This window comes from Mycteria americana, chromosome 6, assembly GCF_035582795.1.
Source record: "Mycteria americana isolate JAX WOST 10 ecotype Jacksonville Zoo and Gardens chromosome 6, USCA_MyAme_1.0, whole genome shotgun sequence".
Taxonomy (NCBI): Eukaryota; Metazoa; Chordata; class Aves; order Ciconiiformes; family Ciconiidae; genus Mycteria; species Mycteria americana.
The window spans coordinates 64,495,584-64,519,877 of record NC_134370.1 but is presented as its reverse complement, the minus strand read 5'-3'; the positions used below and the strand labels follow the sequence as shown (position 1 = coordinate 64,519,877).

General features: G+C 39.5%; 1 protein-coding gene across 5 annotated transcripts in view; it reads right to left on the bottom strand.

Annotated features, from left to right (window-relative positions):
• Positions 1-24,294, bottom strand: part of MCTP2 (multiple C2 and transmembrane domain containing 2) — a 127,388-nt gene that overhangs the window by 13,732 nt on the left and 89,362 nt on the right. For all 5 annotated transcript variants that reach the window (XM_075506271.1, XM_075506272.1, XM_075506270.1 and 2 more), the window contains 2 exons: positions 11,017-11,139; positions 7,850-7,891 (listed from right to left, as the gene is read on the bottom strand). In XM_075506271.1, the coding sequence (XP_075362386.1) occupies positions 7,850-7,891; positions 11,017-11,139 (165 nt within the window). The remainder of the gene's footprint in view (positions 1-7,849; positions 7,892-11,016; positions 11,140-24,294) is intronic.

Sequence of the window (24,294 nt, the reverse complement as noted above, 5' to 3'; positions counted from 1 at the left end):
AAAATAAAATATCCTGCCTGTTTCTGGCATTTTTTTTCCTAAAACCGGTCGTGAAACTTCCACTCCTTCAAGGCCCTTTTCTTCTTTATTTCTTAGCTGATTACAGCACTGTGGGTGGACCAAAACTAGTCTTCAGCCTCTGGGAAAGAATTAACTCCATCAAAATGAATTTACAGCTGAGAATTAATTATATAATCAGTGTGTTACTTCAAATCTTCCTTGCATATCCTGATTTAAGAAACCTTCATTTCTACATTAATTGCCTGAACAAAAACACAAAAGGGGTCTTACAAAAGATTAAGCATGTCAGGGGAAGAAAAAAAAAAAAACCCAACACCCAGCAAATTCAGAAATTAAATCTTTTGTGTCCAGCTAATGTATGTCAACTTAAACCTGTAAATGAAGACACCAAATCTCTGCCGTACTGGAAGAAAGGTGCTTCTAGATTTTTCTATTTCTGCAATATGTAACAGTTAATAAACAAGACATGTAAATACACCCAAAGGGTTGCTACAGCTCTATGATCTTCCTTCCCTTCCCTATGGCATTATGCTGCTCCCGGACATTCAGGGACAGTTGCAAAGGAAAGTGCCACATGACCGCAAAATTGAGGTACTTCCAACGATGAAGACTTTGAAAGTGTGTGAAATCCTGGAGATTTCAAGCCAGGAGATTTCAAGCCAAATCCTGGAGATTTTCAAGCCAGGAGATTTCAAGCCAGGAGCAAGCCAGGAGAAGACATCTCCAGCAATAACACGGCAATTCACGACGGGAGAGTTACAATGGTCAGAGCTGGGCTTGCAAAGCAAAATCTTAAGACCTACGGAGGAAGAGACTGAAGGCAAAAATTATCAGTCGTCTGCTCTGCTCTGCAACAAAGACCAAATAACGCTAGTTACTGCTTCTGCTCTAGCAAAGCATCCGATACTGAATTGAAAACTTAGATGGTGGAGATCTTCTACTTCTTGTGATCATTTGTTTCAGTGATTAATAGCTTTCATCTTTACAAAAAACTGTTTCCTATTTTTAAATCTATCCTCCAGCTCTTTTTCCTCTGGATATATCCAAACCAGTAAGCAACACTCCAAACACGTAGACAATTTTTAATGTTGTTCTCTAAGCGTATTTCTGACGCACACCGCAAATATCATATGCACACAACTAAAAACTTAGGCTTGAAGTCACAAGCAAGTTCTAAATACTTGCTCGCTTGGATTTCATATAAAGCACTCGCACAAAAAGAAAATCTTGCATGTGACTTTCAAACAAGTGGTATTCATCAGCAGATTTTTGGCATGCTAAAGGAAACTCAATATATAAAGCTGAGGAACACTTGGGGGCAAGGATGAGGAAAAGGGGAGGAGAAAAAATAAATAGGGATTAACGCGAAAGGAGGAAGAAAACAGGATACAGGCAACTAAGTCAGGAATGAAAATCTTTACTAACTTCAGGAATTCAAAGAGTTAGTCTGCCTAGCCCTGGGCTGGCCTAACTTTCAGGATTAGCTTTTTTTACAGAAGCTGTCTCATTATGCCACTGCTGCGACAAGCACATTAGGGCAATGTTTTACCAGGATTTATCCCACGTACCAGATATGAATTCCTCAGTGTATTAGCAACAAACAAGATTGATGGAAAGGGGAAAGAAAGCAAAAAAATTTCAGGCACGCATGCATGTCTTTTTGCTCCACTATTATTCTGTTTTTTTAAAAAAACCCATGCTGTAGTTATTTAGAGAAAAGCAGACTTAGCCAAAGTTGGATTTCACTTGCAACTTGCTCTGTGCTGGACTACAAAACACCAACCTTAGCGGTGTCCAGCAAAACCTGTGCCAAACAACATCTTAAGGCCAAAATACTTGTAGATGAAGAACTTCTGAAACCAAGAAGATTTTATTGGATATAAACAGCAGACCACTGGCCTCTATTGTCTGCAGGGAACACTTCACTAACAGCTTCAGTCTAGCAGCAGAATGAAGCTCTTGTGGGAGGTGGTAGCCATGGAGTGACAGACAGTCTCTTGGTAGCTAAAATGAATTCCAGGCAGAGCTTTGAAAATAGTCACCACAGCAACCTTGAACTGGATCCTGCCTTCGGTGGGAGCCAAAGGCGGCTGAAACGAACCCAGCAATCTGCCTTGCTGAGTCACTGTCTTGCCCTGTGCTGCGATGTCTGCTGCGTGTCGAGGAGGGCTTCTCGGCACTTCCAGGAGGACGGGTACCCAGAGAGGATGGCTGCCAAACTCTGAGCGATTGCCTCGTGCAGTCCCGAAACTGTGCATCACAGGATCTTTTTGTTTATTAACACCATGTTGCAAATGTGCCTGCCTGGCTGTGGAAATTTAGCGAATCTGAGTGTACTTGAAATAATTACCAAATAGAGGAAATGCAACACATACAGGTCAATTTATGCTCTCAGTTAAAAAGGTGTGAAATCTGGAATAATTCCACCAGAGCCAATAGAATTACTTCAGACTGATATGAAGGAGAGCACCATCAGCCTTAAAAGGACACATTTTAACAGCAGGGTACATCATCCTACAGCTAAGGCTGGGAGACCCCTGGCTAAAAGGCAGAAGATGACCACCTCACGCCTTGTTAAGCAATACTTACACTTTCTTTGCTTGCATTAGAAGAATTTCATCTATGCACGGAGGACCAGCAAAAGTCTCCTAAGCCCAATCCAACAAAAGTCTTATGGGGAGAGGCTTAGGTCATAACTCTGTTGCTTTCCCTCTGCACAGGTGTGAAATGCAGGGGGTTTAAGAGGCATTTTCCGTACTTGTTTGCATTTTCATAGGGATGTAAAGTAACCCAAAGTCTGGTGGTATTGCTACAGGTCTTAAAGCAATACCAGTAGTCACAACAGAATAAAACACCATTCAGGTGAGGAACACGTGCATAAGAAGCAACAAGAAAGAAGCCTGAATGGAGATAAAATGTCATCAGTCATCTTTGATTTAAAAAAGGGAAGGGGAAAGAAAACAACTTTGGCCAAACTAAGTGCTTTCTCCTGGAAATACACGAGACCTAAGAACAATCACATGGTGATCAGACAAACTACTGGATCATCATCTATAATCTAGGTAATGATCTTTAGCAATTTGGGGTACAGGAAAAAGATAGACTTATTCATACATCTGCCCAATTCAAAAGAAATTTTAATAACATTTTAAATAGTTGGAATTTTTAAGGGACAGGAACTCCCTGAGGTTTATGTGCTTTCCAGTGGCCTGCCTCATGTTACTTAATATTCCTCCAGAGATTTAAAGAAGTTACAGTGTTAGCTCGCCTACCCCCAGCGCAAGAGGGAGAATTTTAGACTGCCATAGGGCTGCTAAGGTTTATACATTGGGAGAGCCATATCACCGTCCCCAGGATACCTAAAAGTCCTCTGCAAGTCCCTCCTTTCAATTCCCCTCTCCCATCGCTCCTAAACCTATGAATGGGTGGGTCATGATGCTGAGACAAGGATTGTGCCAATTTATGGAATGCCTACAGGTAAGAGCAGTCCTAAACAACGCTGCGGTGTAAAGAAATAACAACAGACCATTTATCTTCCAGTTTTTTGTACACAGGAGGCTCCCGAGCAAAGAGCAAAGCACAACCAGAGCAACCGCTGCACTCTCTCTTAACCAGAAGTTGATTGGGTTAATAAGAAGCTCGGAGAAAACTTACAGAAGCTATAATTGTGTCTTAAGTGATACCTGGAAACTTGTATTACACTTTAGTCAAGATGGTTGCAAGACCAGATGATTAGTGTGCTTAGAAGTGTCCCATCCTCCAGCTTTGCACCGAGCATAGCTCAGGCAAGTAGCAGAATCTCTCCCTGAGGTTTCTCCATCACTAACGTGTTCACGGTCCGTGCACAGACTTACTAGGAAGCAGTGAGAGAGGAGCCGCAAAGAGCCAACTGAAGAAAGAGCAGCAATTTAAGGGAGCCCATGCCTACACATCTTGTGGGGGTTTTTAGGACATGGTCTTGCCCATAATTTTGTGGAGAAGGTGGGTGCTCCTTGTTAGTCTGAACATGCCCTGTTCATGGGGTACCCATGGGATATTTTCAAGTGTTTACCATCACTTCTCTTCAGCAATCTGAATGGGACATGTTGAAATATTATACTGCAATTGTTGTATTGAAGAGAAAAGAGGAAAACTAATGAAATTATTTATACTTTCAGGGAAGAAAACAATGAGATGATATTGTCTTGAATGACCTTTCCTAAGTATGGGGATATAGCATCTTACACAATGGACTCTTGGTTCATGTTTCAATTACTGACCTTTACTGTGGAGAAAATTAATGCAATTTTCATCGTAATCCACCCGTACAAATAAGATCCATACGGAAGGTTTCCACATGCTGAATCTAACTCAAATGGAAAATGTCAGCTGTTTGCTACTGGATGAATTTGACTTTAATTTGTTCGGCTGGAGTCTTTTTGAACTGTGCTCACAAAACTTTGTATATTTTTGGTACCTATTTTTGACAGAGAATTTCCTACATTAGAAACATTGGATTTTTCTTCTTTGGGGATTTTTTTCCCAATTCTCTTTTTTTCCAATACATGAGATACTAAACATTTCTTGGAAGTTGCTAAATAACTTGGCTTAAAGCCACAGTGTCATCTGATCCTTCCGTATTACATCCCACAAGCCAAGCAAGGCTACGTTGGCTCACCACTGGATAGAAAACCTCCAAGAAAAAAAACCCAGGAACTGTTGTTGATTTAGTTTTGTCTCTCATTTTCTTTTGAATCAATTACCAGACTTGGAAATAGTAGTAATTTAAGTTTTGTCTGTTTTGGAGGAGATGCAAACTTTTATGCAGACAACTTAAGATCATGAGAAGACTCCACGACTTTCCAGTCGGGTGCTATGATACACTCATTCAACAAGGTAACTGCTTGTGAAGCTCTACAGTCGTTGTCAAAAAAGGGGGGGAAAAAAAAAGTAAAATAAATATAAGTGGTCAACGATCAGACAACTTACATTCTGAGCTGCATGTAACTTGTCGTCTATACCCTTCTACTGGCGGGAGAAGGATGTTTCAGTGATGTAATTTTAAAACAATCCTTAGTCAGACAGCCTGACAGACCCCAGAGCTGACACGACGCAGCCTGAACTCTGTGTCCAAGATGGCACGAATCCGAGAAGGCATTCATCCACCGAACAGCTTGTGCCAAAGGGACAGAGCTCTCTTATCTTTTACAGTCCTTCATGCTGGTGTTTGGGGAGGGGAGAGGGGGAAAGAAAGGGGGAGTTGGCAATTAAGCCCTGTCATTTCAGACAGATAGTTTAGGTGGAGGGAGTTAATCTGCTCTTGGGTTTTTGAACTAAGCATCTGTGTATTTATAATTTGTAAACAGTTCATCTCTTAGAGGGTGTGTTACAATTCCCAGAAGCATGGTCTGTTATGTCTAACATGCAGCAGAACCCAGAAAGGCTATGTGTGCGAGTATTTTGATACAGCACGATGATAGGAAACAGAAACAGTGACCTCGTATACCACAACCCAACTAGCAGATTTCAACTTTAGGAGTTCTTGTATTAGGGAGGAAAAAAAAATACACAGACTTCTTTTTCAAGTATAGTTGTGTGTTTAAATGTTGACATTGCCATGAGATAATGTCATAAAATTACATTTTTCTTACACTCCCTAGAGAGCATTGGCCACCCTCAGACTTGGAAAAGTCACTTAGAATAACCTAATGTACTTAAAGATGCAAGTCATCAGAGTGCAAGCATGGTCCATCACTGATGCAAAGGGGGTATACCCAGGACAAGACGAAGACATTAAGGCAATGCTGCACAGCACTTGACATAGGACACATGGAGTGGCTGGCAATTCTCTCTCCTGCTAATTCTGTGTCGGAATTCCATAGACCCATAACACTAGTATATCAATTAATACAAATTATGAATTATTATTGTAACGTTGGGATATAAAGTGTTATCTTGATGAGAAAGCCTGCCGGAGGTGTCTACGGTGAATAGCTTTCACCAGTGCTACTAGCTCTCCATTGCAAAGAGTCACTGTGTGCTTGCATGAAACGGAGATAGAGGCAACGCTGATTACAAAATGGTACGGCCAAATCGTCAGCAGCTCAACATTGACTCTCAGGAGTTTTCCCAACCTGCATACTTAGTTAAAAGAAACCAAGAAAGAGAATGACAGTGAGGTTGTTGGGAGGGGTGCGGGTGGGGGTGCAAAAATGCAAAGTTATTAGATCCATATTTAAGTGACCCAGTTGTATTTATAAAGAGAACCAAAGTCACTGGAGTTAAATCTAGGGTAAATGTAACCTAGAATATTTTGGCTTTGCAGCAATGAATCTGTTGCACAGCACAGGAAACAGAGGATTAGATACCTATTTAATACTTTTTTTTTTTTCCCACCTCAGCACTTGCAAATGAAAAAGAGGAATATTAAATAAGAAGAAAGTAAATGGGATTGGTTCCAGCAAATAAGTTACACCTTTAGGCATCACACAAATAAGATGTAGGGTCAACATTTACAGGTGTCTAGTTTTGGGTACCCACAAAATAGAAATTATTGACTTTTCGAGAGACACAGTAGTCCTTTGAAAAAGGTGCAACTTTCATTTAGCAACTTCTGATTGGTTCCAGATATTGGTCCATTTAGTTGACCAATTTTACAATGCATTATGAATGAGAATTTATAAGAATTCTCTTATATGAGAATATCAGGTGTTGCAAGAAACCTGTAATTCAACTAGATTGTCTAAAGTTCACTTTGTAACTTTGATGGATTTCTGGTTGCTCATTAATATCTAACCCCCACAGAAGAGCAGGTTAAATTTAAATAACTATTTCCATCAATTAGTCTGCTGAGCTTCACTTCTAGTGTCTGTGACTGAAAAGAGTTAAGGTGCCCTTACTAACTGTGGTATTGATTTACTTCTCGATGATCAACAATTTCACTGTAACACTCTTAAAACATAGAATATTCAAGAAGAGTCTTATTAACTTAATATGCAATTTGAAAGTTTCACATTGCCTTGTGAATATTTTCTTCCTAACAGCTAATGTTCCTTTGCATGCTGTTGCTTGTTAAATAATTCCTCACCTTTTAGCTTTAAAGTATTTATAGATTATCAGATCCTCCTTCACTTACTTATGTTTTTTCAAGCTGTATACATTAAGTTCTCTTAATCTTTCTTCATATGTCATGCTCTCTAATCCTTTTATCATTTGTCACTGTGGTTTGATAAACTTGAAAAAAAATTTGATGATTTTTTCATAGTGAGAAGAATGAGTAAGTATGCTCCAATAAAATAAGAAACAGGCCTTGCCAATTCCAATTCTTTCTAAATTTCAGCTGATGAACTAAAACCATTTTTTTCCCAGGCTCTGAAAGAAATGTTGAGAAAATTCTAACCAGCCCTCCACAAATCACACCAATTCTGGCCTACAGAAATGGGAATGCCAAATCATTTGGGGAAAGCCATTAGTACAGAATGTCATCCAACACTCGAAATGGAAGCGATGGGGGATTTTACATACCCATGCATGTCTTTGCACCTCATCCACCCATACACATACCTGTAAATGCACATACATGAACATGTGCCTCTTATGATTTCAGGCACAAACTGGGGACCGCTCAGATTCAATTAATGTTTAGAGGTCTCGCGTAGGTAACATCATTGTTAAATGTTATACAAACCAATATTTCATACTTCCAAATTTGCCAATCAGCAAACTGGTAACAATTGTTTTCCCAGTTAATACGGATAATAAATGAAGATCTCATGGAGATAGGATAGTGGGTTTGTGCTCTCCCACGTTGCTTCTGATTCTAGCTAACACAATCATGAGATATGCTTACCTTATCATCTTCATCCTCATCTTCATCCAAGCCTATAAGCTCCTGCAAAAGCAGATGCCCATGTTACAAAACATTACACTTGTTTTTCAGTGACAGGCAATGTTCAAAAAGCTTATGATACTCCCACAACATTTCATTACACAGTTTTCTCCCACTTCTATTGCAAGTCATCAAAAAAACCCACCACTTTCACCTTTCAGAAACAGCATTTTGTATTCAAGGACTTTTTTTTGGTGATATCCTGAAAAAAAGCACGCAATAGCCCATACAAATTTTAAGTCTAAATAAAGCATTAGTGGCTGTGTCCAGTAGTTTGAAGGCAACAGGCTTTCAAATTCATTGCCAACTTTTACTGTCTGTAAACAGCTTTTTTTCTTAGTTTGACAAATGAACCAGCCGGTATGTCAAGGCTGAGGACTCTATACTCAACTTGTTCTATCCTCACTGCTACAATGCCTGCTCTCTCCCTTTAGGGCCATTACTGAAACACAGAATTATAGAATCATAGAATGGGTTGGGTTGGAAGGGATCTTAAAGATCATCTAGTTCCAACCCCCCTGCCATGGGCAGGGACACCTTCCACTAGACCAGCTTGCTCAGAGCCCCATGCAACCTGGCCTTGAACACTTCCAGGGATGAGGCCTCCACAACTTCTCTGAGCAACCTGCTCCAGTGCCTCACCACCCTCATAGCGAAGAATGTCTTCCTTATACCTAATCTAAATCTACACTCTTTCAGTTTAAAGCCATTACCTCGTCATTAAAAGCTAAAACATTAGACTTTATAAAATACATTAGTATGAACATAATCAATCTCACGAATCACAGTCAAATTTCTATGCAGCATTATTTCCTCCCTTTAACTTCTATGCTGACAGGTAGGGGAGAAAACAAAAGACTTGGCTAAGCCTTGAAATCAGGAGCGCTTGGCTTTTAATTCAGGTATTTAATAAGCTGAGCCTTTAACAGGGTCCTCCGAGTTTTTCTCGGCTATTTAATAGGTACATTTGAATCAGCGTACTACAAGTTTAAATACAGCAAACATGCAAAGAATGTGAAGAATCACAATAAAAGATGTTTTGGATTTGGAAGTTTTGGGGAGGTTTTTTTTTGGTTGGTTGGTTGGTTTTTTTTCCCCAGAAAAGCACTTGCATCTAGTATGCAGAAAGTACTGAGAGCTCAGATACCCAGATTTACTCTTTGGCTCTCTGGAATACCCTGAGCAGCTGAATTAACACTGATCATGGTTTACATTTCTATAGAAGCTCCCCATCTGTAAATCATAAACCATTTAACCAATATTCACGAATTTAACCTCCTGGCAACTGGATCATGCGTCCAAGGTTAATACTGTTCTTCCCATTTTATAGCACAGAAATCAGAGAGAATTTGAGGTCTACTTTTGCAAAGACTGTTGATCGCATTCCTCTATATACATGAAATGTGCATGCTGGCACACAAAAACCAAAGGTAGTGCACATGCAGCCAAGGTCTGAAAAAGCAAAAAATAAATAAATGACTGTGTAAAAAGCATCGGTATTTTGAAGAAAACCTTTTCTCATCTGCAGGACAGGTGTGACTAGGGGTAGCATCTGATTGTCTATTTTTGACCTACAGATGGTTAGAATCATAGACACACATAAAACAGAAATCAAGTAATATTAAAGGCACTTTGACTACTTGTTCCATATGATCCCAATCATGCAAAGCACTTAGGCAGATGGGTAACTTTGCGTAAGGAAAACGCACCCCGAATTTCACGGCATCCCATTGCTCGCAGGATGCGTGACAGGAAAAGGGCCAACTTTCTGATGGACCGTCCTTCAGCATTGCTACAATTAACCTGTATTTTCAGATATGGCCTTTTTGTAGTATCCACCTAAATGACGTACTGCTCAATTCTGCTGACTTATCTGAGACTCCCTTCACTTGAACATGCAACAAACTCACCACAGGATGAGTGATGGGTGCTGGAAGGTATTCTCTGTGTATTTTTTCCTGGGTAAGTTATTTTATATCGTCTTTTGTATTAAAAACAAAAACACCTGTTTGCCTGGGATTCTCCCACATGGGAAGTTCTCATTTTCTTGATGAAATAAAGTAGTCACTGAAGACACACGGTATCTTTCTAAGTTATTCTGGACTTGGCTGTAGTTGGAGAAAAGCATTACTTTTACCATTCATTTTCAAATCAAGTCTCTGTCCTGGCCTGGATAATGCAACTTTCCCTATTTTCTAACAATCTTTCCACTTGGGAATGAATGAAAACTGAACTAGGACGAACTTTGCTCGCTAAAACTAATAAACCAGCTATTGATCTTTTTAATTCTAGGGTATTATTTCTTTGTATAAAATCCACTTGATTTGTTTGGGTAAAGGTATTCTTCATGGGTACAAATGTCAATCATCTTTTTATCAAAAGTAGGAAGGAAGCTATAATTCGGCCTGTATTTCATTACTTATTACACATTTAAAAACAGAGTATTGTGGACATCCATGAATTTACTCTCATTTCCAACTGTAATTACCATTGCTATGTGAGTAAAGACAGTGGTCAACATCAGACAGCATTTCATACCCCAACAGCAGCACTTTGCCACACGTTTTAATTATTTTTGTATTTAAATCTTTTTTTTCTCCTAGATCAAGTTAAAAAACTGAAGGCTAAATTTCTGGGGGGAAAAAAAAAACATTTGTCATTTAAAAGTGGGGGCTGGGGAGGAGGAATAAGGGCTTCTTAAAGTCTCAGATCACAGGGCAAGATTTAAAAACAACTAACTTCTCTTTTGGCTTCTATTGACTTTCCTCTTCTGTGAATCATGAATCATCAGTGTGATGGAAAGCGTAAGAGCAGTAGGGGCATGGGGTTTAGGAACTTGTTGCTTTGTAAGTCTTTCTTAATTCAACTTTGTTAAAAGCCTTTGTAGTTATTTAGTAAGTGAAATCCCCCTCCTACACACTCTCGTCGTCTTCTCCTACTACTCTGAATGGTTTATTGCTTGAATTGAATCATAAAAATTGAGAGGGTTGAGGTTTCTTTTCACTAACTTCGAAATAAAAATGCTGTTTAGCTACACAACTAGCTTAATACCATTAAAATGCATGACATTTTGCTCAAGGGCAAATTCAAGCTGGGGCTGCCAGAAATGTTACTGCCACTTTACTTGCCTGGGCATCTTGGGTGTTGTTGACCTTCCCTGTTGTGACGAGGGAGAAGTTGTATGCAAAGAGCACCAGCAGAGCCAGGGGCACCATGTACAGTTCCACACTCCATACAGTGACCACAAATACCTGGGAGAAATAAAGCAGCAGAAGGAAATACATACAAGTGTTTAAAGAGAAAGACATAGAGAAAGCCTTTCAGTCATTATCCCTATGTACAATCATCCTTGGATCTCTGTTAACCTCTTTCATATTATTATTTTGGCAAAGAAAATCTGCTCACAAAGCATGCTCGCTCTCTATTCAAACCTAATGGTTTGAATCCATTAGGCTGACATTTGTTAGCTTCTCCTCTCCTGTATCTGGTGAAGTACAAGGCCGTGAACATAAGGTTAGTCTGAAGGCTTTATTCACTCCTTCCTGGGACCCCCTCAAGCCTGAAAGCCCTTTGTCCTTAGTGCTAGTGCATAACAGACCTACTTATAGAGGTAAACCTGCTCCACTTCATCAAATCCTAATCGCCAGGGGGTCTTTCACAGGCTAGGAGAGAGTTTCTTCCTCTTGTGCAACAGGAGCCATTCAGCTCCCTCGTCACTCCACAGGGGACGATCAGCAAATGCATCTTCACCGTTAATCCACCTATGTTCTTGGCACAGCAGCACAGAGAAAGGACCATCACCTTCCAGGAGGCAAGGCTCTAGGATGTATGTGATACATTATTTTGGAAAGGGATCCAGTAAGCCTGGTCTCCATTCCCATATCCTTGCCATTTTTCAGCACAGCATATGCTGATTTCACTGGTTGCTTGGAGTCTCTCTGCCCAGAAATGGTATGAGGTTGTGCGTTTGTAGTGATATCTGACAAAATCCACTAATAGCAAAACCAGAAGCCAAATTTTGAAGTTCTGTTCTGCAAATCAGATCAGCAAAACATATAACTAACATGATGGGGATTTAAAAAGCACTTAGGATTTTTCAAAAAAAAATGATACCAAGCCAAACTGCAATCCTATCTTACAAGCACCACTGATACCTGAACGGACTCCAAACTTGAAGTGGTTGGCAATGCAAAGTTAATAAACTAAATCCAGAACTGCCATAAAATGCATGTTGTGATCCCATTTCCTTTTTTACTCATACATAGCGTTTCCAAAAGAACTGCCTAATGCTGGTAGTAACTTGAAGCTATTTTAAACAATCCCCTTTAAAGACAAGGCACAAACACATTTATCTGATTTTTCTTCCCCCAAAGGAACCTGGAATGATCAGAAACAAAAAATCGTATTTTTAGAGTAATACAGGTAGGTGAAAAAGAATCAGATCCAGTTAATGTATCTCAAATTGCAATGACGGGAAAACTCTATGGGTGATCAGAAAGGTAAATCTCTACCTCCCTTCATCCTTGGCCCATCAGACATGACATATAAAGGCAACACTGGCACTTGCAGAATGGGATATTTATGGCAATGTATTTTGCGTTATGGACCTGAAAGGCTAACCACACTGCACCAAAGAAGCAATTCCCACTGCATTCAGCAGGGTGAGAATTTATACCCCTACAAAAGAGCAGCTGTTGTAACTTTTAAACAAAAAAGACTTATCTGACATCAGACAAATGGCCAGCTAATATCTACCAGGGGCCAAACATAAACCAAGAAACAATGACTGTATTCGTAACCCTGCCCAAACAGCAGTTGCATTTTCTAGAGTGAACCTGATTTTATGTTAGCTGTTGCTATGCACGGAATTAGACTGTCATCCTGTTCTTGGCATTTGTAGGCCAGTAAAACAATCTTTGAGATATATTCATTTATAAAATGGGCTGACATCCAGACAACATATCCCCATACTATTGATTTGCAGCATAGGAATGTAGAAGAGGATTTTGTTTTGTTTTGTTTTGTTGTTTTTTTTTCTTTTTGATCCTGCTTTTCAACCCACTAAAAAATTAGAAGTGATAATGATTCCAACAGCCACATTTCATATGTAAGCAAGGCAACAGAAACACAAGAATCCTGGCCAAGAAGGCACGGTACTTGATCTGTCTTACAGGAGTCTTGCATGGCTTTAGTTAATAAAGACTTCAAAACTGTGATATTCCAAGCTAAAAAGTCTTCCATAAATGAAAAGTTCTAACCCGAACAAATTCCTCTGAAGCTATTCCAACTCCCTTGGATGAATCTCTACTTGCTTTGTAAGACAAAGTGAAGGTGACACCAGCTCCTGTCCTACCTCTAATGTCACTCTAAAGAACAAGGACCAATTATTGTACATATCTATACAGATATCTGTCTCAGGTATATATAGACAGGTAAAAATAGACACACACATATAAATATACATCTGATCCTTATGTAAACTCCTTCATGGAAATTCATATTGCCAGGTATTAATTCAAAACATTTGCTTCAGCCTGTTGGAGGAGGTTGCATTTACATCATCTCCCTGGGGTATTAGCAAACTCAGCCTTCTCGTAAGGCAGAATAAGACTCCACCAGCAGTCAGCTAGGCAAAGTCCTACAGGAGTCAATGAAGCTCTTGAAGAACCTCTCTTCATTCATTCAATTGCAGGACTTGAACCAATTTTAGTGCATCTGTCACCATCCTATATGAACATCACTCTGCTCAGTTGCAAGTATAATACAACCTTGCAATCACAGGTCATTGAGGCAAGATACAAAATCAAGACCTTGGTGATTTTAGATCCAACAGTACATTTTGTGTATTATTAAGTTTCAGACCTTAAATAAAACTTAAAACTTAATTACAAAATCTCACTGTAGTCTCAATTGATAGCCGAGGCATACTGCCGCTTCCTTTCTAATGCTGACTAGTTAATCAGTTGCTGAGTTATAACTCAGACAGCGATGCTTTGATAGAGCTCCCACATCCTCTTAAGAAGAATTGCTTTACTGCTACCGCCGCAGTAGAGGGAACTTTCATTACTGTGACACAACACAGACACAAGACAAATTGATTTAGCTATTCAGAAATTATTTAGCCTCGGAGGTATGAGAAATGATTGCTGTGAACATACAGTACGTAATAAAAGTTCTGAGGGTGTTTATAAAGCAAATAGAAATAATTCTGCATTCTAACAGCCTTTTGAGTAGTTCTGCAGCATCAGCTTTCACAGCAGTTCCCAAACAGGCCCATGTCCTATTTTATCAATTCTCATGCAGCCCCCTGACACTGACTACAGCATCAGCAGTCCCGTGATATCGACACCCACTCCTCAAATTACAAGGTTCGCAAGCATGCATGTTTTTATTTTCTCCCCAGTGATACCTTATGCCTGGGAGAAGCTCCTGCATTATCCTCCCTAAATTATTTTCTTATCAATACCTTTTGCCAAAACTTGAGAACGGTTCAGCTGCTGATGTATACAACGGCCATTGCAAGGAACAATTCTTGATTTCTTGTAATCCCTAGTCTGTCTTTTGCCTAATACATAGGCTGGTAAGGGAAGTCATTAACAGGTTCAGATCACTTGCTCAGTATCCCAGAAGTCAGGGACAGAATCCAAGCCCCTATTTCAAATGATCTGGTTATAACAAATCATACTTTTTTCACAATATTTCACATCATCATTAGACCAAGTTCTGTCAGGCATAATCCATTACATCATTGACATTTTTTCTGCTGGGCTTCATACTGCGCATGAGAGCAGTTAAAAAGACAGTAGCCAATTTTTGGAAAAAAAAAAAAAAAGTCAAACAAGTGGAAGCTAGCTTCCTATGTTACTTCTTTTAATGCAATTTGAGAGTATAAAAGCCTATTCTAGAACTGAGCAATTTAATTCACAGCATTCTAAAACAACGATCAAAATAGAAACAGAAATGAGATAGACATATCTAGAGGGGGGAAAAAAAAAGAGCTCTTGAAACTAATATTTAGACTAGAGTTCTACCTAGAAGAGAACAGCAATATCACAGCCTTGGAGAAAGGACCACTTGATTTCAGCTGATTAATGTGTTGCTATTTCAAAGGGCCTAATAACTACAAGTTAAAGCTCTGGAGGTTTGGAAGCCGTTTCATCTGAAAATCATTGAAGAGGGGTCCAACTGTTCCTGTCAAGAAGCATGGGGTTTGAACAACCATGAGAGTGGCCCTTTTGACAGCAGTACAAAAGATGAGAGAAGGCAGTCTCAACTGAAAGTAAAAACAAACCCTTAGAAACACGTTTCAAATCTGGTTTTTCTGCCCCTCTGGTTCCAATTTAGGATCTGACTATTAAGAACAGATTTTAGACGGGTGTCTACTAAAGTATGCCCATAAAACATTTGTCACCAGCAAACCCACAGTCATGGGATAGAACAGTTTTAAGAGGTTTAGAAACCTAGCATCAGATAGGATTTTCTGTGTAATTTTCCTACACAGTAATTATAATTTTTTTAACTCTAAAAACCAGGCTCTTTTTGACCTGGTAAGTCTTTGTGGAGAAGTAAAAGATGCTGTATTGCGAGACAGAATAATTCTTGGAAAACAACAGTGATGGGAGAAGGAGAGGGATACATTCCATCAGATGGAAAAAATAAAAGGGAAAGGAGATTAAATGCATGCAAGGAACCTATGGTAAAAGGTTATTTTCTCAGCCAGTGTAGGCTCCAATGCTAATGAAATGCCTCATCAGAGGAGCTGTGAAAAGTATTATTCGAAACTCCAAGTTTCAAAACCACACACAATTTAACTGAACTCTAAACTACTAACAGCTTCGTCAAAAGTTTCCTTGCAATTTATAAACACGGCCTATGCAATTCATGAAGTCAGGAGAAAAACTTGAGCTGATACTGCTGTGAATAGTCAAGTTATGTTTTGAACTAAACCAAAACACTGATTTTTATTGGAGACACAAACATGTGTTCCCCTTTATTTACAGGGGAGAGGAATTACATATTTTTAACTTATCTCTGGGTTATGTAGCCTCAAGTTGCCATGTACGCACAAATGGACTCTACAAAAGAGGAGAAATTTCTGCAGCTAAATACTCAGGGACAAGTCTCTAGCATTTTTTAAGCTTTCAGTCCCTCTGCCCCAAACAAAATACAGGATATTAGCCAATAACATAAGACACTGGCTCCCCAAAAGGGCATTTGAATCCCTTGGAGGCAATAAGCCTGTCGACAACAAATTATTTCTGACAGATACTTATTCCTGCCCTTAGAAAGGGAGAGTAAAAGAATAGAGGAGAGAATGAACACACTCACATAGAGCAGGACACTCGTGCATATGTGTACATATCTCTCTATATACAGAGGTAACTCTTCCAGACACAGGCAATATGGATGCATGAACGCAGTGGTGTTGAGCCCACGCTAACAGAAATCAGGGTACCCGGTGTGGGCTCAGCCTGATGTAAGTGCAGTACTGAGGCTTGTGCTCTTGGCCTGGCTTGTGCATTGGACTAGTGAGAATATTAAAAAAAGAAGCCTTTAACAATTATGGAAATTAGTCTAATATAGCCCCACCTCAGGGCACGGCAAATAAAGGTTGAGGCAGTCACATAGCATGTATTTCCCACTAAAGTCCCTCTCTCAAAGATTTGGTTTTTTCCTTTTTTTAAGAACAGATCCTCTTCCAAAGATGCATTCCAGAACCACTCTTACTAATCCTCTCCCCGTCCCGCATCTGTATGACGCTCTCTCACCGTGCCATGCTCAGCTGAGAGCGCTCCTATGCCACTTCATAGCCACCAAGCTGGAGCTCAAGGAAGGGTCGGTTATGAACAGAGTCGCTCCCTCATTGCAATGCAATAACGAAGAACATGGCAGGAAGAGAAATTATACTTAAATAAACCGGCACTGTCACAAGAAACCTATTTGCTTTAGATTCCATTTGCTTTTTGTGTCCCCAGCAAAAGAACGCAGGGCATCTCAACAGCAGTATGAAACGTACGCTGTATTGAACGGCAATGACCAAAATTAAAAATGACCTGAAGGAATAGAGGTCTTTAAATATTTATGCCACATTCCAAATTATCTCTGCATTGCTCCACACATCGGTGTACAAGTTACTAATTTTTTAAGGGTGTATCACACGCAAAAAGCTTAGCTTTTCTACTCAAGCTCTCTGTTGCAAGCGCAAACACAATTGGAATCTAAAAACAAAGACAGATACACAAAAAAAATCCACCTAAAGACCCCAAAGCCAAACCAAAACATCAAATTTTGCCCCCAAATAACTTAGTCTGTATTACATGCATGACTGCACTGAACTGAGAAGTAGGAATAAAGGATATGTTTGTACCATTTGCTACCAGGTAGATCTACCTGATTTTTTTTCAGAATATGCTTCGGGTAACAGAAACAACACGGCCACGTTTGCCCACTTCAGTTGTCTGCGTAGGCTAAATGACACAGCTTCAAAGCCATGTCCTGCTGCCATACTCAGGTGTCCCATCCCTGCTTGTCCCAGCTGCAGCTTGCTGAGAACGTGGCCCAGGATGAGGTTAAGGGCGAGGGGAAACCCGAGAGGCCCAACTTGTGCTTGCCGATTTATAGTGCGAGGATGCGACAAGGAACAGGAGTGATCGAATAAAGCCTTCGAAGGAAGGAGGCAGGAGGATGGGAACTGTACTCATCAGGGTCACATTTTTAACACTAGTTTGAACATTCAAAAAGAAAAGAAAAAAACCCCAGTGTCCCCCACTCCCAACAAAATAAAACATAAAACAACCAACAAAAAAATCCCTGAAGAACATCTGAAAAATCTCATACTGTTTAAGTCAATATGTGTTAGGGCCATTTTTATCACTGTCTGGTTTAGACTCTTCAGGGGGATCTCATTTTCTTTGCTGCTGCTAGGATGTAGAAACTCATTTGTGTTTTAAACGAAAGCTGTGATTCATGTGCAATCACAGGACTCTACGAAATGGTGCTTTAAGAGAAAGCATGTTACTCTGCAAAAGTCACAGCGAAATCAGAAGAGTTGACAATATTACAATCTGTTCTCCACCATCCTCTTGGGACACTGCCGTTGGCAACTTCATCAGGAAAGGTTGGGATGCTATGCTTAAGACTGCAAACACTTATAAAATGTCCGCACTCTGATCCTGAATTACTTTTGTCATTAACACGTTCAATGGATTTATTCTTTATTCATAACAATGCCTGGAATCAGAAAGAGATAAACAGCAAGAAAATAAAATCAAACCAGCTAAAAAGTGAGGGGTTTCCTTTCTTTTGATTATTTTGGTTACATTAATGAGATTAGCCAGCCTAGGAAATTAAAAACAAGTTCCTTAGAGATCTTTCTTTAATGAGGGGTCAGGGAAGAGCTGCTTGGTTCAACTTTATTTCACTGAACTTATCACCTGTTAAGTTTTAAGTTAAGATTTATAGATTGCATTCCAGATATTTGAAGATTATCTGTCAAATTGGTGCGGATGACCCTTTTCAACACAAGAAGGTGTGTGTCTGGGGGGGTCTTCTTTGTCCTTTAAGACATACACTTAAACCCCAAAGCCTAACAGCCCACCACAAGTCCAATGGGGTGCCTCTATGCAGCTTTCTCATGGCTGGTACTTTCTCTTTATCCCTAACCCCAAAAGAGGGTAATCAAAACAAAACCAACTACACCAACACAAGTTTTGGGTTCTATATTTATGTATGTACAACAGTTTTAGAGTAAAAGACTTCAAATCCTTTTAGGCTGCAGACACTGAAGAAATAGCTGTTTGCGAGCATGCTGACTGGTCTAATTTTTCCCTCATGCTTTTATCTAACATGTTTTACATTTCCTGTGCCAAGTAAAATACAGTTAAGACCCTCAAGCAATAAAGCTTAAAATTGAAAAAACAGGGGAAAAAAATATTACAACAGTTTTCTATCTTTTGGGGTAATCTGTTGGGAGTGGGTCAGGGGAATACATCTGCATGTTATTTCTAAAGGGGTAACTATCACAGACAAAGGCAATGAAGGAAGATCCTAAAACAAAGGGGGGGGTGGCATGCCAAAAAAAAAAAAAAAATCTGTTGTTTCATTTCATAGCTAAATTAAATGGTCATTTTTATCTCTAATGTTTTGGTTTGTTTATCAGCAGGGTCATAGTATTGGAATTAATCTCATACAGAAAGTTATGATCTATTTGCAGGGAAGACAGGCATTATGCAAGTTAAAAGCCTGATCTTAGAGTAAATAATTCTTCCAAAAAGTGTCAGCAAAAAAATATTTGTGCTATTTAAAAGGAGGCAAAAATGTAGGTTAATTTTATTTATTCTGGATAAGGTGAACACCTTAAAAGGGTCATGAAAAAATTTATCATTAGTTGAGCTGATAAATGTCCACTTACTTTGGAGACATATTTGTTAACAATGTGAGAAACATTAGCAGTGAGGGTCCCATGGTGACGTAATTGCACAGCGAGTGGAAAGAGTATTTGGTGGAAGTGTTCTTTAACTTTGGGCTCTCAACATTGGGTTACAATCGGTAGCAAATGGGAGGCTTAAACGATATGTTTAAACTACTTTAATTGCTTCCTCCTTCACGTTCATAGTGTATATTAGAGCTGAATAAGTAAAGGAAAAAGGGCTCTCTAATAAAGCAAGTATGTTTAATTAGACTTAATTCGGTGTTCAGTGGCAGGAGGATGGCACATGAGGTTACTTCCCTGGCAGTCTGCAACTATGGCATGGAAAAAAAAAGAAAAAGTCAGGTTTCAGTAAACCCACGTAAATGAGAAATAGCTGCTTGTACACACTGATGCTGCAAAACTGTCTGGGAGCCTCTTTTCTGAAACCTCCAGTCCTAAAGAAATGTTTCCAGATTGAAGCAGAGCAGAACGAGCAAAAAAATTAAATTAAAAAAATTAAAAGTAAAAAAAAAAATCCCAGTAAACCCAGATCACAAAACCAGAAATCTAAAAACACCTATAAAGCACGTATAAAGCAGTAAGATGACATCCTTTCAGGCAAAGAATTTCAGATTATTCTCTTTCCTTATGCTGTACACGGGACTCCCCACCATAGCCCCGTGCCGGAGCCCAGAAGGTCTCTTCATCTACCCGAGACCCCTTTCCCACAGTCAAGAAGAGGGCAAAAATGGGATTTAAACCCCAGCACCCCCCACACCTGGCACACACACCGGACACCGAGAACAGTGACAGCGATTACAACGCACTTAAACAATTTCAGCAGGTTCAAAACCCGCAGGGTGACAAAATTGCTGCGTTACAGAACACATGCATGAAGATGACTGGGAGACTTACTGTAATTATACCCTAAATATGTTACTATTGTAAGTTAGCAACAACAGCAGCGCCGCAAAAAAATCCTAAGTATTGACAGCATGCCTATATAATAGAGATTTTCCACTGGCAGACCTATAGCATCTTGCTTTCCGAAATACAGAACAACCTGAAAAAAAGTTGCAAGACTCTTGCATTTTCAGGCAGCTGTTCAGGTAAAACTAAAGCCAGAAGATTGTTTATTTTGATAAAGCTATTATATGTGCAGCTCCAAATTAGGAATGGCAGGAGACTAGGGGATGCCTAAACCATCACCACCTGTTTGCCCTGAAAATCAATTAAAGTCACACTATCACAGCAATCCCTTCTTAGCTAATAAAAGTTATACAGCTTCGACATGCGACTTTAGGTGCTTTGTGGGAATGTGCCTGAAATCTAAATCCTTAGTCTCACATTACTTCGATACTAAACACAACTCCGAACTAACCACTGTAAAATTTGCCTTTTTGGGGTTAGAGAAGGTGTTAAGGGAAAAGAGATCCCGAACCGCTGTTTTGATGCAGTGGATTGAACTAATATCCAGTAAATTCTAACAATCCAGCCAAGAACATTATATAGAGATTTAAGTAGGAGAAAACTGAAGTCCTTTATGACACATGCCTGTTCAACATATTCTGTGCTGCAGAACAGATCCAACTTTACAAGTTGAAAGCAAGGGCAGTAGAGACATCCCAAGTGTTTTAGTAATTAAACGAATATGCATAATGAACCATATGCCCAAAGGGCCTGTTCTTCATGCGGGCCAGATTTTTGTTTGAATTTTTAATTTTTATATACAGATGAAACATTTCATGTAATATAGCAACAGTGCAAAGGAACATGCTATGCAGGAAGGGAAGGAGGAACTACCCATGTGAGAACGATCAGAATACACTTGATGAATTCTGCTCCTCAATTTCCGATTCAGAGCCAAGAGGGCTTTTTTTAAAAAGAAAAAAATCCTTTTCTCCTTTGAACAGCTGTATTAGTCATCTGCTCAGAGTCTAGAAAAGAGGCATTAAATATATGTATATTTATATAGGTCATATTTATACATTTATATGTGTGAAATGGATTATATACACCAACACATTTAGATGCTGCAAGACTAGCAAAAACACAGACACTATCTCAAATTAAAAAGCTTCCGATCCACCAGAAAAAATAACTACAGGATGACTCTGTTCGGCAGTACCTGTCACGTTGCGTGAGCTACAGTGAAACAGGACACACTCACATCCGTCTGTGAAGCAGGAACGGACATTTTTAAAAAGGAGGGTCAAATTCCACTCTCATCGCAATAACGTTACCCTCCTGTCAACGTTCGGATACCATGGCCTCGTTGCAGAAATAGTAAATCTTCCATATTCTCCTGGGGTTGAGCTGTGCTTCTCCTTTCTCAGTAACATTCACCTTTTTTCATTCCTTGCTCTTAAAGTGCTTTTCTAAGCAAAAGCAGCATCCTTTGCAAACAGAAGCCATTATAATAGGTTAGTCCTCTAAATCAGCAGCAAAACTATTTGGTGCTGATTTTCAAATAGCTAGACTGCAAAATAATAATAAGCTGGTTCTTCGAGTGGTTCTGTTCCATTGGACAAATTTCTATTTTGCTTTGTAAAACCAGCGATGGGGGTCGGGTACTCATCAGCGTGGACATGCTGGTTAAGCAGCAGAAAAACTTTCCTGCATGAGCTTTACCAGATTTTTGAATTATTTTTTTTTTTTTTTTTTTAGACACGACTTAGGCTCTGTGAACCAAGGGAAATTAAGTACTTCTCAGACTTAGTGAGGGAAAGGAAAATTTTGGGGTAAATAGCAAAGAGTGCCTCACAGTAACTGGGCTTTAGCACCGCAGTTAGATAAAGCAGCAGCACCACATACAACAGCAGTGGCTGTCACACGCGCCGACTCGGTACCGCAGAGATGCGGTGGGGAAGCACCAGCCATGCTCTAAGGGATGCAGACGATAATCGGATCCACTCCAGAATCGAAAGGGGGACTTTTCATCAAACTCGGAGAGTTCAACTTTTTGTGGGACTCTGGGAGTTCGCATCACCAAATGGAAATGGAATAGCATGTAAGAGCGATCCAGTCCCCAACCCCTAAAGTACTTAAAAGCTGAAATAATGAAGTTGTAAATAGTGACATTCGTTGCTCTCAGTCCTAATTCAGGGTTCATGCTTTTGACATTGCCTGGTTTACGTGATCTAGTGGTCTCCATGGAAAGACAGATAAACTTCAACGGCTGTCAGAAGACAAAAATTGACAAGGAGCATCACCTTTCCTGACTGTTTAAATCCTTTAAGGAAGTGTTGGAGCAATTAGAGAGGGAGTCTAATCTTTGCAGAGTGCATTAACACTCTCCGACCTCCCAGACAATAGATCAGACCTCAGACACATAATGCTTCCCTAAGGCTTTTTAACCAGAGCATTTGATCTCATAGTCACTCTGGATGTGTTACTATAGGTATCAGTGTGTAAGACAGTATTCATTGGGTACTAAAGGGCCACTCTCTCTGCTAGCATTCATACAACTTTTAAAACAGAAAGCAGGAAAGCCATTGCAATGCATGCTGTTACAGAAGTACTGCTTCCCAGAAAAAAGAAAGCAAAGGAAAAAAAAAGAAAAAAAAAAAAGAAAAGATTAAAACAATCCAGAGTAGCTCTGCAAAACGTCTTCATTTTTATTATGTCATATTTCCTTTCTACCGCCACTGTTTATTTCCCAGCTTTGGAATATAAATCTATTTTTAAAAAAGCATAGATTAGGTTTTTATTCATAGAAACAGTTATCTGATCATAATTTAAAAATACTTCATTTCTTAACCCCCGTGGAGGGACTTGAGGGGAAGGGAATTAGGAAGACAGGTCTAGTTTATTAAGGAAATTGAAATATATCATTGCAAATAATTTTCCCAAATGTGTATACAGAAGCATCTGGGGAAGTTTTCTTAACTGCTAGAACAAGTCATCATCTAATTCCTGATGGGCATGTTCGGGGGGGGGGGGGGGGGGGGGGAAGCTAATATCATTGTATCAATTATGCATTTCCCATTTAATATTCTAAACATTTTAAGAAAATTTGCTTAGTGCATTTTTTTAATGGAATTCGACTTCCTCACCATCATGTTTTGACAGAGGCCACGTCTGAACAGTTCTCATACGGACAATGCATAATGGGGTTTTAAGACCAGCTAACTGGATTCCCACCCACTGCTAAATAATGGGTGCCGCAGTCTCACTAAGCTGTGGGGGTTTTTTGCCCCCATGCAATGTATTTGAGGTACAGTGCAAGCTAAAAATACTTTACATGAATCTATTAATACTTTGTATTAGCTGCAGGATTTTGTTTTTACTTTTCTAGACCTACAAAAAGTGCCTTTTGTGAAGTACCTGCATTACAAACAGGTTTTGCTGCTGTTTAAATGGGGTATCTCAAATTTGTCAAGCCAAGTGCATCACAAATGACAAAAAGGTCACATAGACCTAGTATATTTAAAAACAAACGAGCCTTCAAAGTCAAAGTGTAATGCAGTTATTTCTAATCTGAACAAACAATAGAATACATCTAATGCAAGTTGACAATTGGCTTTGATACAGAGCTGTGCAGCTCCTCTGTTCCATTAAAAGATGAAAGCTGAAGGAAAGTACAGAAGACAGCAACTTCTCCCAAAAAGCAAGTAGAAAGTTCTGAACCTGAGCTAGTAGAGTAAATAAAGGCTGTTTTAGTGGAGACTTTTGCTCACGTATGACACTCATCTTTCAGTAAACATGCTGACTTTACATGGGTAATGTTAAGGCTAAAATACATCAGCGTATTAGACTAGGACAAAACACGACATGTTTTACGTATATATTAACACCTCTCAAAATCACAGCACTGCCTTTAAAACAAAAAAACACCTGAAACCAAGCTAAGCTTGACTGCAGTGTGGATGTCACAATTAATATTAATAAATTTAATTTTCATGAAGTGGTGGGGGAAGTGATCAAAACTCTAGTGGTGCTACTGCTACCAGCATAATCCTTTACTGTGGCAATAGTCTAATTTATTACTAAGTAA